The 13,669-nt window shown below is 36.9% G+C and overlaps 1 protein-coding gene across 2 annotated transcripts in view; it reads right to left on the bottom strand.

Moving 5' to 3' along the window:
- The window catches only part of ZC2HC1A (zinc finger C2HC-type containing 1A), a 54,126-nt gene extending 43,957 nt beyond the window's left edge, over window positions 1-10,169 (bottom strand). For both annotated transcript variants that reach the window (XM_010367765.2, XM_010367767.2), the window contains exons 1-2: window positions 10,052-10,169; window positions 210-286 (exon numbers count right to left, since the gene is read on the bottom strand). In XM_010367765.2, coding sequence (XP_010366067.1) covers window positions 210-286; window positions 10,052-10,067 — 93 coding nt within the window. In that variant the 5' untranslated portion in view covers window positions 10,068-10,169. The remainder of the gene's footprint in view (window positions 1-209; window positions 287-10,051) is intronic.
- Window positions 10,170-13,669: the final 3,500 nt, after the last annotated feature.

The raw sequence follows: 13,669 nt of genomic DNA, 5'->3' as shown, positions 1-13,669 counted from the left end.
TAATAGAAGAGTTCTGAAGACCAAATTCTGAAGGAAAGAAAGCATTCTGGAAGAATGGCATAGCTGAAATCAAGACCCTTGAACAAAGAATATTACCCATTAACTCTTGAAAAACTATTCCACATAAGTTCTTCCCATGAGAATTGACCAGAATTATTGAACAATTACAGATCTGTAAAACCATAAAGGTACAAAATCAGTCTACTCACTAATGCTACTGGAAAGAATGTTCTTCCACAAATCTTGCAAGGTAACAATTCTCCAACTTGGACAACACCTCCATTCTCTAAAACAGGAAGGAATTTAATAAATAATTTCTATAACTTAAAATTGTGCAACTTCACATTTTAATCTTTTAGTTTTATAGGTAAATTATCAGTTTTTGTGAAAAATGTTTTACTGCATTTTGAACTAACCAAAATTATCTATTAAAAGGAGCATAATACTTAGTTATCAGTGGTGAAAAAGGTCAAGATAAATATGCAAGAGTCATGATTTAAAGATATCCAAACTAATACTGTTGGGAATATCTACTTTTCTTGTAATTATTTTAAGCAAATCAATTTGTCATATTCTCTTAACTTATAGGCTATCTCTATGGTAAATTACTACATTTTAATAACAAAATTTATCTTATTAATTTCCAAGGCATGAAGAAATACCATTAGTGATCAGTTCAGCGACTTCCTCCAATGATTTGAAGTATATAGAATAAAAGGAATCTTATTCTGTTTATCACCAAACAATAGAACATTCAATGCTATCACCTAGTTATGCAATTACATACATTATGTGAATTATTATTTTTTACATATACAACTTATATAAGAGTCAGTGGACTAGTAAATGGAGATATTCTGACCTTACAAACAAAATTAAATAAAGAGGTAGCTACAACTTTCACTCAATTATTAACAAAATTAATATAACTATCATGTACCTGAATACAACAAATGCTATTACTAAAAATAAAAAAAAAAAGAAACTACATTCTTTGTGACTCTACATAATTCATTTTGTCATTTTATTTTATTTCCAAATATCAAACATAAACTTGTTTTCATACCTGTAATTTCCTAAAAATGATACTTAAACATGTAACATTTTCCCCTTAGTTTCTGCTGAACATTTTAGAGATGCTGAAATTCTTTTACCATACGAAAGACAAATAGAAAAACATTTTCCTTTAGAAGTAACAAACTAATTTTTAAAAGTACAATTATGACTCCATATAACCTGGTCCAAGAAATGTAGTGAGTTCACAGAGAACTAAGCAGGCAAACCAAAATAGATACTAGTAAGATTGCATTCAAATACAGTAACAGAAGAATTGTTTTGTTTTCTCATTTTCCTGTTACTCCACTGTCCTATTTGACTGGTGGATAGTGACTACTTGTCATCTCAGATGGAGGCAACGTTGTGTAATGGCAGTTAAGCAGTCAACACTACAAAAGCAAAGCTAAGATTTGCCTGATTTGTCCTTCTCCAACACCAGGAGCTAAGTTATTTAGGGACAGCATCTCATTTATCTGGATCACTTAAGTCCACTAACAATCCAGAGTTACTAAATGGAAACCATTAGGTTCATTTAGATAAGAATGTCTTCAAAATGATGGTCTAAGTAACATCACATGCTAACTAATCTACTAAATTTGCTTATAGTTTTCATGTATTCTTTTACATACTAAGGAATGATTTTAAAATTCATCAATAAAAAATATTAAAAAGCACCACATATTATACTTAAAAGTGTATTTGTTTATTTACTTGTTAAATAGATGACAAAGCAAAATCTTATAAAAATTAACTATTGAGAAAAATAAATTCAGCACATAGAAAAACTACATACTAAGCATGCATTAAGTAATATTAACACAAGGACAGAATAACACAATTATTGTTCTCATAAAGCCAACATAATCTATATTATTTACTTATTAAATAGATCTAAGAACCAAATCATCTCCTATTTTTTATACAAAAAAATTAAAACATAACAGCAACCAGAATATTACCATATAATAAAATCCAGTTCTTGACTGATAGCTTAATTTGATAGCTTAATTTCCACAAGCTATCAAACATGTTTAAAAATTTTTTTGAAAAAGAAAATTATCATCACTATAAGGCATAAACACATACAATCCCATTTTAAAATAATGCTATTTGGGGATAATTTAAAAGCAATTATACCCCAAAGAAATCTTTTTTGGAAAAGAATGCAATTACTTCACCCAAAATAAAGATATATATAACATATATATAAATTTATAATGTCTTCTAATATTAGCTGGTCATAGAGTATAGCACTGTGACAAAATACAACATGTGCATGTGTACTGATGTCAAGACCTATGGAGGGAACTTCTACCCGGTAGCAAGGTAACAATTCTTCAATTTGGACAACGCTTTCATTCTCTAAAACAGAGTATCATTTTATGCCAGTTAGAATGGCGATCATTAAAAAGTCAGGAAACAACAGATGCTGGACAAGATGTGAAGAAATAGGAACACTTTTACACTGTTGGTGGGAGTGTAAATTAATTCAACCATTGTGGAAGTCAATGTGGTGATTCCTCAAGGATCTAGAACCAGAAATACCATTTGACCCAGCAATCCCATTACTGGATATATACCCAAAGGATTATAAATCATTCTTACTACAAAGACACACACACACGTATGCTTACTGCAACACTATTTACAATAGCAAAGACTTAGACCCAACCCAAATGCCCATCAATAATAGACTGGATGAAGAAAATGTGGCACATATCCACCATGGAATACTATGCAGCCATAAAAAAGAATGAGTTCATGTCCTTTGCAGGGGCATGGATGAAGCTGGAAACCATCATTCTCAGCAAACTAACACAAGAACAGAAAATCAAACACCACATGTTCTCATTCATAAGTGGGAGGTAAACTATGAGAACACATGTACACAGGGAGGCGAACATCACACACCAGGGCCTGTCAGGACGTAGCGGGCAAGAGGAGGGAGATCATTAGGACAAATACCTAATGCATGCGGGGCTTAAAACCTAGATGACAGGTTGATGGGTGCAGCAAACCACCATAGCACATGTATACCTGTGTAACAAACCTGCACATTCTGCACATGTATTCCAGAACTTAAAGTAAAATTTAAAAAAAAATTTAAAATAATTTCTATAATTTAAATTGTGAAACTTCACATTGTCATGTTTTCTTTAGTTTCATTGGTAAGTTGTCAGTTGCTGTAAAAAATACTTCTTACTGTATTTTGAAGTAAGCAAAATTATCAATTAAAATGGGCTTAAGAGTTATCAGTGGGCAAAAAGACCAGAATAAACACAGAAAAGTCATAATCTAAGGATAACCAAGTTTATTAGTTGAAAATATGTAGTTTTCTTGGAATTATTTTAAACAAATCAATTTGTCATGTTCTTTTACCTTAAAAGTTATCTCTATGGTAAATTACTAAACCTTAAAAACAAAATTTATCTTATTAATCTCCAAGGCATGAAGAAATACTGCTGGTAATCAGTAAAGTGGCATACTGAGTTGATCTGAAGAGTCTAGGGTAAAACCTTTCACTCAATTAAAATTAAAATAATCATGTGCCTGGATATAAATTTTATTACTAAAATAATTTTTAAAAAACATATTAATGGAACCTTCTATCCAGATCATGATAAATACCTTAGGCCTCAGAGTCAAAAGCCACATTTTGCTCTAATTAAATTCATTAAAAGACATGGCAACTATAGTTGAAAAAGCACTGGAATTTGTCTTATATTATCTGACTTCAAGTCCCCAGCTCTGTCACTGAGAACTATGAGTCCCCAGGCAAGATATTTAAGTTTTCTAAGGTTTAGATTTTCTTATATAAAATAAGGAATTTAAGTTAAATGATATATGGTCCCCTTTTATCTGTAACATACTGTAATTTAACAAAATCTACCTTAAGACCACGTTAGCAAGAAAATTACATAGAAGACATCTTTCTTACTGATTTTTTAAATAAAGTTTATATATAAGAATGATTAAACCAATTGCAGATGGTAGAATGAATGCTTCAGGTAGTATATACCATGTTGAGGAAATAATTTCCACTTATTTACACAGAGAACTGAGAACCTGAAAGGACTTACAGCAAAGAACTCCTTATTAGAAAAGCCTTTAAGACATGAATTAGAAGGAAATGTATGACTACTCATATAGGCAGACTCAGTTTAACATCTGTTAAATGAGGCTAATATTTGCTCAATTTACTTTAAAATTTCAGAGGATCAACTATTACATATAAAATGCTTCAAAACCTACAGAAATAAAAAATACTACTTTCCAAGACATGCAGGCAAACTCCACTAACCTTTCCTAAGTGGCAAAAACAAGCAAATTTTGTAGCTTACAAAAATACAAGAGAAAGATGATATTCAGAGGGGTGAATATTGTAACAGAAAGCAAATATTGTTGAAATAAGCACTCAAGGTGATAGATAGAACCAAGTCAAAAAAGTACTTTAATATTCTAGAACTCTTAAAAAGCCAATCTCTCCATGCAAAATTCATTTGGCACACACTGTTGATTCCATTATGAGTCGCTTATATTTTGCAACTATGAGTTGCTTATATTTTGCAACTTCAAAACCTATATGATGATAAGACTTGAAATGGTATCTTTATCTAACACTGTAAGTGATGAGAAATAATTATTTTATTTAAAATAGTTGTGACATTTTAAAATGCATACATTTAAGAACCGTGAGAGAACATTTTCAAAGAAATCTTGGAAATTAAGAACAGTTCTGGTCTCCCTTGTGGCATGTCTATCTCCTTACTGCTGGTAAGTCTTATATTCTATCATCGTTCATTTGATTCCTTTAATGCTCAACAAACCTTTTCTTTGAAGCACAAAATATGTTATACCACTTTCTTCCCAGTATCCTTTCTAAAATCGAATTACTTCCAAATCAATATTCTCCAGTGTCTCACAAGATTTACCCTTTTCAGCTCATCCTACAAGAGTTTTTGTCTTAACCTAGTCAATGCCTACCCAACTCAACACACAACCTTCACCCTTCACAGCATTTTAGTCACCTGCACTCTAGTTTGGCAAAACTACTGCCTAAACAACCAACTCTGGACTTTAAAACACTCAAGTTTCCTCTTTAACCATAGAATTCTACCTCCTACCTTTCTCTAAGTTACTATCTCGATCTCAAAGTGAGTTGCTTTTCCTTTTTTTTTTTTTTTTTTTTTTTTTTGAGATGGAGTCTCGCTCTATCGCCCAGGCTGGAGTGCAGTGGCCGGATCTCAGCTCACTGCAAGCTCTGCCTCCCGGGTTTACGCCATTCTCCTGCCTCAGCCTCCCGAGTAGCTGGGACTATAGGCGCCCGCCACCTCGCCCGGCTAGTTTTTGTATTTTTTAGTAGAGACGGGGTTTCACGGTGTTAGCCAGGATGGTCTCGATCTCCTGCCCTCGTGATCCACCCGTCTCGGCCTCCCAAAGTGCCTGGATTTCCTGGCTGCGTGTCCCTTTCTACCCAGTCTGAACATGACCCATGATTTATACTAGGAATTATCCTCAAATCCCTTGCTTCATGGCCAAATGTTCGGAAAATGGTAGATTAAACTAAGTTAAATGGGTTCTCTTAGAGCAGAACTCCCTTAGTCTTAAAGAGACAATATGTTGTTATTTCCCCAAATTTATTTTATCAGAAATCCTTTGTACTCCCAAGACCAAAGTCCTCCACCAGCGTCCTGAGGAGCACATTTTTTGAAACACTAACTTACATTTTCTGCTTAGTCCTTCCCTACCTCTCATTCACTCGCTGTCTAAATTGCAGGGAGACATTATCAGACCAAGCACTGTATTGAAATACAACCATTCTTCCAGGCACGATGGCTCACACCTGTAATCCCAGCCCTTTGGGAGGCCAAGGCAGGTGGATCGCCTGCGGTCGGGAGTTCGAAACCAGCCTGACCAACATGGAGAAACCCCGTCTCTACTAAAAATACAAAATTAATTGGGCGTGGTGACACATGCCTGTAATCCCAGCTACTCCAGAGGCTGAGGCAGAAGAATCGCTTGAACCCAGGAGGCAGAAGTTGTGGTGAGCCGAGATCATGCCACTGCACTCTAGCCTGGGCAACAAGAGCAAAACTCCATCTCAAAAAAAAAAAGAAGAATGAAAGAAAGAAACAAAGAAAGAAATACATCCATTCCTTGACTCAGTAAGTATTTGTTGAGCACCTAGCATGAGGCAGAAACTGTTCTAGGAGGTAGGGGTATAAAGATGATAAAAAAAAAAAAAAAAAAAAAAAAAAAAAAAAAACAAAGACTCTGATCTTATAGAGCTTTCACTCATCTAATAGGGAAAAAACAAATAAAAACTAATATATAAAATGTTACATGGTGATAACCACAATGAAGGTAGAACGAAGTAAGGGGAGAAAAGATGGTCACAATGCTGTCTTGGAGAAGTATGGATAATCAGGGAAAGTTTGTTTAATAAGGAGATAATAATGACATTAAAAAGGAAGGTAACTGATTACTATTAATTTACTAATGGTCAAATCTGAAGCCCTCTTTTGAATCCCCATCCTACTGGGCCTTTCAATAGTCTGAGCCACTGCTGATGAATCCCTTTCACCTTTAAATTCTTTTCTCTCTTGGCTTCAGTATTTCCTTCTCTCCTCCCAAGCATGCTATGTTTTACCTATACTGGACCTGCTAACATGCTTTTTGTGATTTTCTCCATCTAACAAACACACACTGAGAGGGCCTCCTATGCACTAGGCACTTAGCTAAATGTTTTACATATATTACATTATTTAATACTTAATATAATTTAGGTAGTTACATATTTAATAGCTCCATTTTTTTCATAGCAGGGAAAATAAGGGTTTAGATTAAGTAAACTGACCACATCATAGAGCTAAAAAGAAACAAAGCAAGGACTCAAACACAGTCCTCTCCAATATACTGTCTATTAAAATATCTGGCATCCAACTCAGTACCAAAAAGCAATAAATGCTAGATATATAAATAAAGATAAATTATTCAGTAAACTAGTATACATTTATACTACGAAAAAATAAAACAAAACAGAAATTTTGATGAGACATGACTGTCTTTAAACCACTGAAGAGCAGTCAGTCTTCTAATCAAGTTTTAGAGGGCAGTACTAAGATCTAATAATTTCAACAATCTGCAAGAGGAAAGGACAGCCTGACCTCTGCCATAATTTTTATAACCATTTATTAGGGATATGAAGGGAATGACAATACTGTATACAAGGATAAAATCTGCTTAGATTTTACCATCTCTTCATTTGACCAAAAAAAAAAAAAAAAAAAAAAAAAAAAAAAAGAAGCTTGTAAGAGATTAGAACTCTCCCAAGTCTAGAACCACTTCTATTATCCTTAGATAGATTTTGTAGGGCACAAATTTTATTGAATGAAAAGGCTTTGCTATAATTACCCACAGAAAGTAGAAGTGCTCAGATATTGATTCTACAAAAACATAGATAACTTACATTTGGTTTCAAAGTATAGGGCTTGAGCCTAATACCTCATCTATTGACTATTCAAGAAGTGTAAAGACCCAGAAGACCAAAAGTAAAACAAATGGTATATGATTACATGCAAATAACGTAAAAGTTATAAGAAAGAGTAAGATTATCTTTAATAGAAATTGTCAAGAGTCCATATATTTTCTGGTTTTATAGCCAAGATCAATGTCTGATAACTGGTTTTAACTAGAAACATATGTCTAATGCCAGAGTACAATACTTACTCAATTACTCTGACACATTAAGCAAACTTTTGAATATTTCTTACTGGACACTGCAATATAATATTTATTAGACACCTTCAAAGTACTAGACTTTAACTTCCAATAGAGGTAAGAAACTACTTTATCTATCACTGTATCAATATTTCTAGAATGAAAGAATGGATGAATGAATTAATGAACGGTAAACTTAAGACTCAGAGTTTGATATTTGCAAAGTGTAATCTCTTAGCGGAGGGAGGGGGAGAAGGAGAAAGGGGAGAAAGGCACCATCCTAACTTCAACAGAAAGCTCTCAGAACTTTTATTAAATTGAACCACTTGAAATTACCAAAATTCAACTGTTTTGCCCTACATAATTTAAGGCAACTTCACATATTTCAACCCGATTTATCCAATTAAACACATTATAGTTAATGACAGAATCTTATTTTCTTAAAAAAAAAAAGTAAAATAAAGAGCAAGCACTATTAACATCGTAAGCTAGGCCCTATAACATCATAAGCTAGGTCCATAAAACATGCCTATAAATACAGAATCCTACCTATTTGTCCACCTATCCAACTGAGTATCATAATAGGTTTCCATTACATTTTAAAAATATTCGTAGTAAGGTTTCCAAAGTAATATCTTAGCACTGTTAAAATGTAAGGTCCACTAAAATGTAGGTTCGATGAGAGTAAATCTTTCTCATTTTTATTCTTTGCTGCATCCTAGAACCTAAAAAGATGCCCGTAATAGACATTTATTTAACAACAAATATTTATTGAGTACCCACTTTGTGTCAGGCATTGTTTTAGGTGCTTAGGATATGTAAGTGAAAAATCAGATGACGATCTTTGTCTTAATAACAAATGTTGAATAAAATAATAAAAATCTGCAAACTGTTAAAAAACACTTTATAGATAATATGTAAAAAACCTTATCATATTGTGTATGATAATCTCATGAGAATTCCAGAACCCATACTCCTACCCACTGTGCTTTAATCCCACCAAGATACAAAAGTATCTTGAAAGTAAAAAAATACTGTACTATCATTACAATTCCTTATTTCATGGAAACTTGAATTATCTTCCAAAAACACCTAAGCAAAAAACAAGACCTTCATTCGGCCATAGCACACTGCAGCTGTCCACAAATGAAAAATTATCAGAATTATTTATTTATCAGAGCAAAAGCACGAAATAAACTCCTACTCACGTTATTACATCTGTTTTTTGGTGAACTTAGGTGACTGAAAAAGTTACCGGTTACCACTTTTCACTTCATCACACAATGTACAATATTTTACTCCCTGGCATGCAACAATACACAAGACTCAAAGCTTCTGCTAATTCTTAATTCCAGCTGAATCTGTGTAAACTAGGAGACAGGGGAAAAGGAGCTAAATCAAGACAAGAAGATCTTTCAATTCTGAAGGTTTGTTCTTCATCAAAACAAATTAAAAAATCTTGAAATTGTTGTTGCCAATGCTAGTTACCGTGGTTTTTTCCTTCCTTTGTTTTTAGGTGAATGCTTTCATTACACAGGATAAAATGGGTAAACAGAATAGAGAAAAAGTGAAAGAACTGGGAACAAAGCAAAATCTGGAGTCATGGTTACAGTACAAAGATAAACCCAAAGATAAGGAATCAATTACAGGCTCTTCCTCACTCAGCGGCCGGCCGTGAATAAGCCATCAAATCCTCCTGGTAATCGATTGTACCGGCTCTAAAGCTGGCCAGTGACACTTCCTTAGGAGATGCTCTGACATCCCTCCGACAGAAGATGCTGTCGAAATGTAAAAAAGCGGTTACCTAGGGAAACTAGCCAAGGAATGTCAGGAGCTCGAGGCTGGAGACACACCCCGGGGCTCCAGCACAAACTGGCCTGGTGATGTTAAGGCCGTGGACAATAATGGAGAGAGTCCAGTGCAAGGAAAACAAAACCTGGCCAGAGACTGGGATCACTAAAAGGGCACTCAGGAGTCAAGCAAGATCAGAAAATAGTAGGAAAAGACGTGCAGGCATCTTGCCAGAGGCAGGATCTGGCTCCGGGCTGGCAAGCCCAGTTGAAGACCGTCTGAGGCGGGGCAGCCCGGGAGCGTTCGCTCCACTGCATCGGGGACTGTCCGGCTCCCTACGGCCCCGGCCCCCAGAGACGCGGCGGCGACGCGGTGAGGTCCACCGCTCCGAACCTGCCCTCGCCTTCCTGCTACTGGTGTCCAGGGTCCCCAGCTGTTCCGGGCCCGCTCTAGCCGTCCTGCCCGCATCCCTTCATCGCCTCACCTTCCAGTCCCTCCATTGCGCCACCGCCCCGAGCTCAGCGAGACTCCTGCAGCAGCTCCCGCCGCCGCCCAGCCCTGGCTGTAGCAACCCAGCCGCACCTCCCACCCGCTAACATTCCGGGCTCCCATTGGTTCCGCAGCTGCGGGGGCGGGGATCCGTGGGGGCGGGGCCGCGGCGGAGGCTAGGCTCCTGCGGTCTCCGCCTGGCTGCCACCCGGCTGTGTCTCCCCCGGTTACCCTCCAGGGAGCCGCGAGCCGCTTCAGGTTGCATTCTGCGACGCAACGGCGCCTTTGTTTGACTCCAGCCTTGTTTTCCCTCATACCTTAGCCTCCTATTTAGAGTACCTCAGCACCTCATGGACTCCGCTTCACCAGTTCCTCAAATCAAGTCAATGCCTCTGACTTCTAGCCGCCATCCCTCCCAGCAGATACTTTAAGCAGGCAAGCAAACCAAACAAACGCCCAGCACGCTTGCATGCAGCACTCTCTGTTTTCCGCTCTTTGGTCGCATGACTTGACCTCAGCGTATCCCCTAGACTTGATCTTCACACACAGCTTCATAGGTTAAGACACTTTTTTTCTAGAGAAATCATACTTTCTATCGGCGATTGTGGAACTGCGATTGTTCTAAGCCCTTGAAAACAATTTCCTCACCACAAAAGCTTGGTCCAAAAATTAGAAGTGAAACCCAGTCCTCCCACTGTCTTCTACTCTTGGCCTACCCTGTCCCTATACTTTATCATCCTTGAACCAAAACAGTCGCCTGGCCTGATAATGTTTGATCTGGGAAGTTTGAGTTGAGGAATTAAGTTACAACCTGACAGAATGAGGCCCACCCGTCTCTAACAGAGTTCAAAAACCTCCTGAAGATGAAAGTAACTTAAAAACTAACTGAGACAATTTTAATTGTTTTGCTTACAATTACCAGAACTACATTTCTTTGAAAATTAGATTTAGCAATCGTAAACAAGCTGTATTGTTTGTTGACTACAGCGTATCTGCTGGCAAGTTACCAGTATTAATGTGTTGTCCATAACAAACCTCGAATTAATTTTATTGTTAATCTGTTTAATTGAAGAGTTTAACTTCATATCTGACTTTACCTACTATGAAATCAGTTACCTTCAGGAAGCAGGATTCCTCCTACTCTCCACTCACATGAAGATGTTGTTTAAAAAAGAAAACAAACAGTTGAGGGGGCATCATCTCTTACTGAGAAGGTACTCCAAGTCCATTTGAATGTGGTAGAGTCCATCTGTTGTGTGGAGCCAAGTAAAGACCACTTCAACCATGCCTCAATGACTCCGTCTGCCCTTCCCCGGTCCCCCTGCTTCTTCTGTTCCTCTGAGATCCTGGGACTACTTGGCCAACCCGTAGCCTTGCAGGCCATAAGCTACTCTAGACTGGGTGCTGCGGATAGGTCCTTTTTCCTCTTCAGTGCTACTAAGGCAAAGGTAGAGTTTTTGGTGGGGGGGGAAGACCTTTTAAGAGAGCCTTAAGGAGAAAAAAAGCACAGAGAAGAAAATACAAAAAGAAGCCATTGTTACAAATTACAAGTTCTTTCACTGAAGGCAAGACGAATATTGAGTTGGCTGATACCTTATTCGGCATAAAATCTACAGTAACAATAAAAATAATAAAAATAGCAATAAAGAATAAATCATGTGAGGCATGTTTTAGGCCCTTGTCATATGTTGACGAATCTTCAAAAGAAATCTACAAAGTAGATACTACAATCTTCATTTGTCAGAATTAAAATTTTCATTTTCTAGATGTCTCAGAGCAATTAATATTTTGTCAATATTTGTATCACTAGTGAATGGTAGAGCTTGGTTACACCCTTGTCTGTTAAATTCTAAAGCCTATGGTGATTTAATTGGGCTCCTCACTCCCCTTTCTTGCCTTGCATTTTATTATAGCTGCCTCAAGTGTAAACCCAAGTGTTCAGATACGATGTTTAACATATATTTGAGTAGGCATTTCTATAATGAATCTTAATTCTCTAAAACATGATTGCTAGTCTTCCCTACAGGTATTAGTCTCTTCAGAACTTTTATTCTACAGCTACCCTGGCTCCTGCAGCTTTTCCCTGATTCTGACCCCTGAGTAAAGAGGACTTCTTCCTATCTGCCTTCAGTAAGTTCTTTCCTCTGCCGCCTATATACCTAGTCTGAGAGTCTCTTTTGTCTTAGCACTGTATCATGACATTACTTCTGCAGCATTTTTCAGGATGCATTCATTCAACAATTTTTTTTTTTTTTTTTTTTTGAGGCGGAGTCTTGCTCTGTCGCCCAGGCTGGAGTGCAGTGGCCGGATCTCAGCTCACTGCAAGCTCCGCCTCCCGGGTTCCCGCCATTCTCCTGCCTCACCCTCCCAAGTAGCTGGGACTACAGGCGCCCGCCACCTCGCCCGGCTAGTTTTTTTGTATTTTTAGTAGAGACGGGGTTTCACTGTGTTCGCCAGGATGGTCTCGATCTCCTGACCTTGTGATCCGCCCATCTCGGCCTCCCAAAGTGCTGGGATTACAGGCTTGAGCCACCGCGCCCGGCCTCAACAAATGTTTGTTGAGTACCTTCTATGCTTCAAGTCCATTTTATCACTAGCCAGTTACTAAAATGAATGAAACTCATCTTCTTCTCATGTTTTTAAGCACTTATCTGTACATAATTTTTTTACCTGCCATGTGATCTTGTTAACTGAAAATAACATTCATAGATCAATAAGAATTCGAGATCTTCCAACCTCCTTATCATACAAAAAGGAAAACAAAGTTTCAGAGACGTTTCTGACTTGGTCAAGATCACAAAACTAGTACTTAATTGAAATAGATATTATATCAGTGTTTTATTACATCATATCCTTGATTCTTTCCACTTTGCATTATATTGCCTTCAACCACCATTCCCCTGAGCAGATCCACATCTGTTCTGTACGTTCTAAAAAGCTGAGCAAGCTGCATATAGCTTCTTGTTTCAAAGCTCCAATCTCTTGAATCCCACACAAAGTTCAAGTCCCCTTTCAGAGAAAGCCATTGGTTCTCATTCAGATCATTTGCAGAGCGCAACTAAAGGAGATTCTGAGTCTCAGTGAAAACTCAGTTTATCACCTCCACTATGTAGGACGTTTCTTCCTTCCATAACCAGCAGAGGAATGACCTACCACAGTTTGGCTTATAAAAATAATCCATATATTTTGTAATAATAAGAAAATGATAATTTTCATCAAAAAACATAAGAAAATATCTCACTTAAAAGTGTTCTAGATTGAGGAAGCATACTCTGAGTTGGCTCTTGCTAGTTTTATTTGAAGTAAAAATAAAATTTTCTAAGTGTTCAGGGAGAAAATAGTGATAGTTTCTCATGGCCTGGAATAATCAGAAAACATATAGGTAGACTGTCACAGGTGAAGATTTATTGAAGGAAAAGTGTCCTAGACAGGAAACATCAAGAAAAGAAAGAGGGGCTTTAAAAACGTGAGGACTTAAAGCAAACTTTACCTACTATGTTGATTGAAGGGCTATTTCATTCATAGTGTGATAGCAATTCTAGCTCTATGCTTCTCTACTTTCAAAACTAATTTGCAGCTGCAAAAAGATCAGTTTTTTTCAACTTTCAGCTAT

Source organism: Rhinopithecus roxellana, chromosome 9 (assembly GCF_007565055.1).
Source record: "Rhinopithecus roxellana isolate Shanxi Qingling chromosome 9, ASM756505v1, whole genome shotgun sequence".
Taxonomy (NCBI): domain Eukaryota; kingdom Metazoa; phylum Chordata; class Mammalia; order Primates; family Cercopithecidae; genus Rhinopithecus; species Rhinopithecus roxellana.
This window is presented reverse-complemented; position numbering and strand designations above follow the sequence as displayed.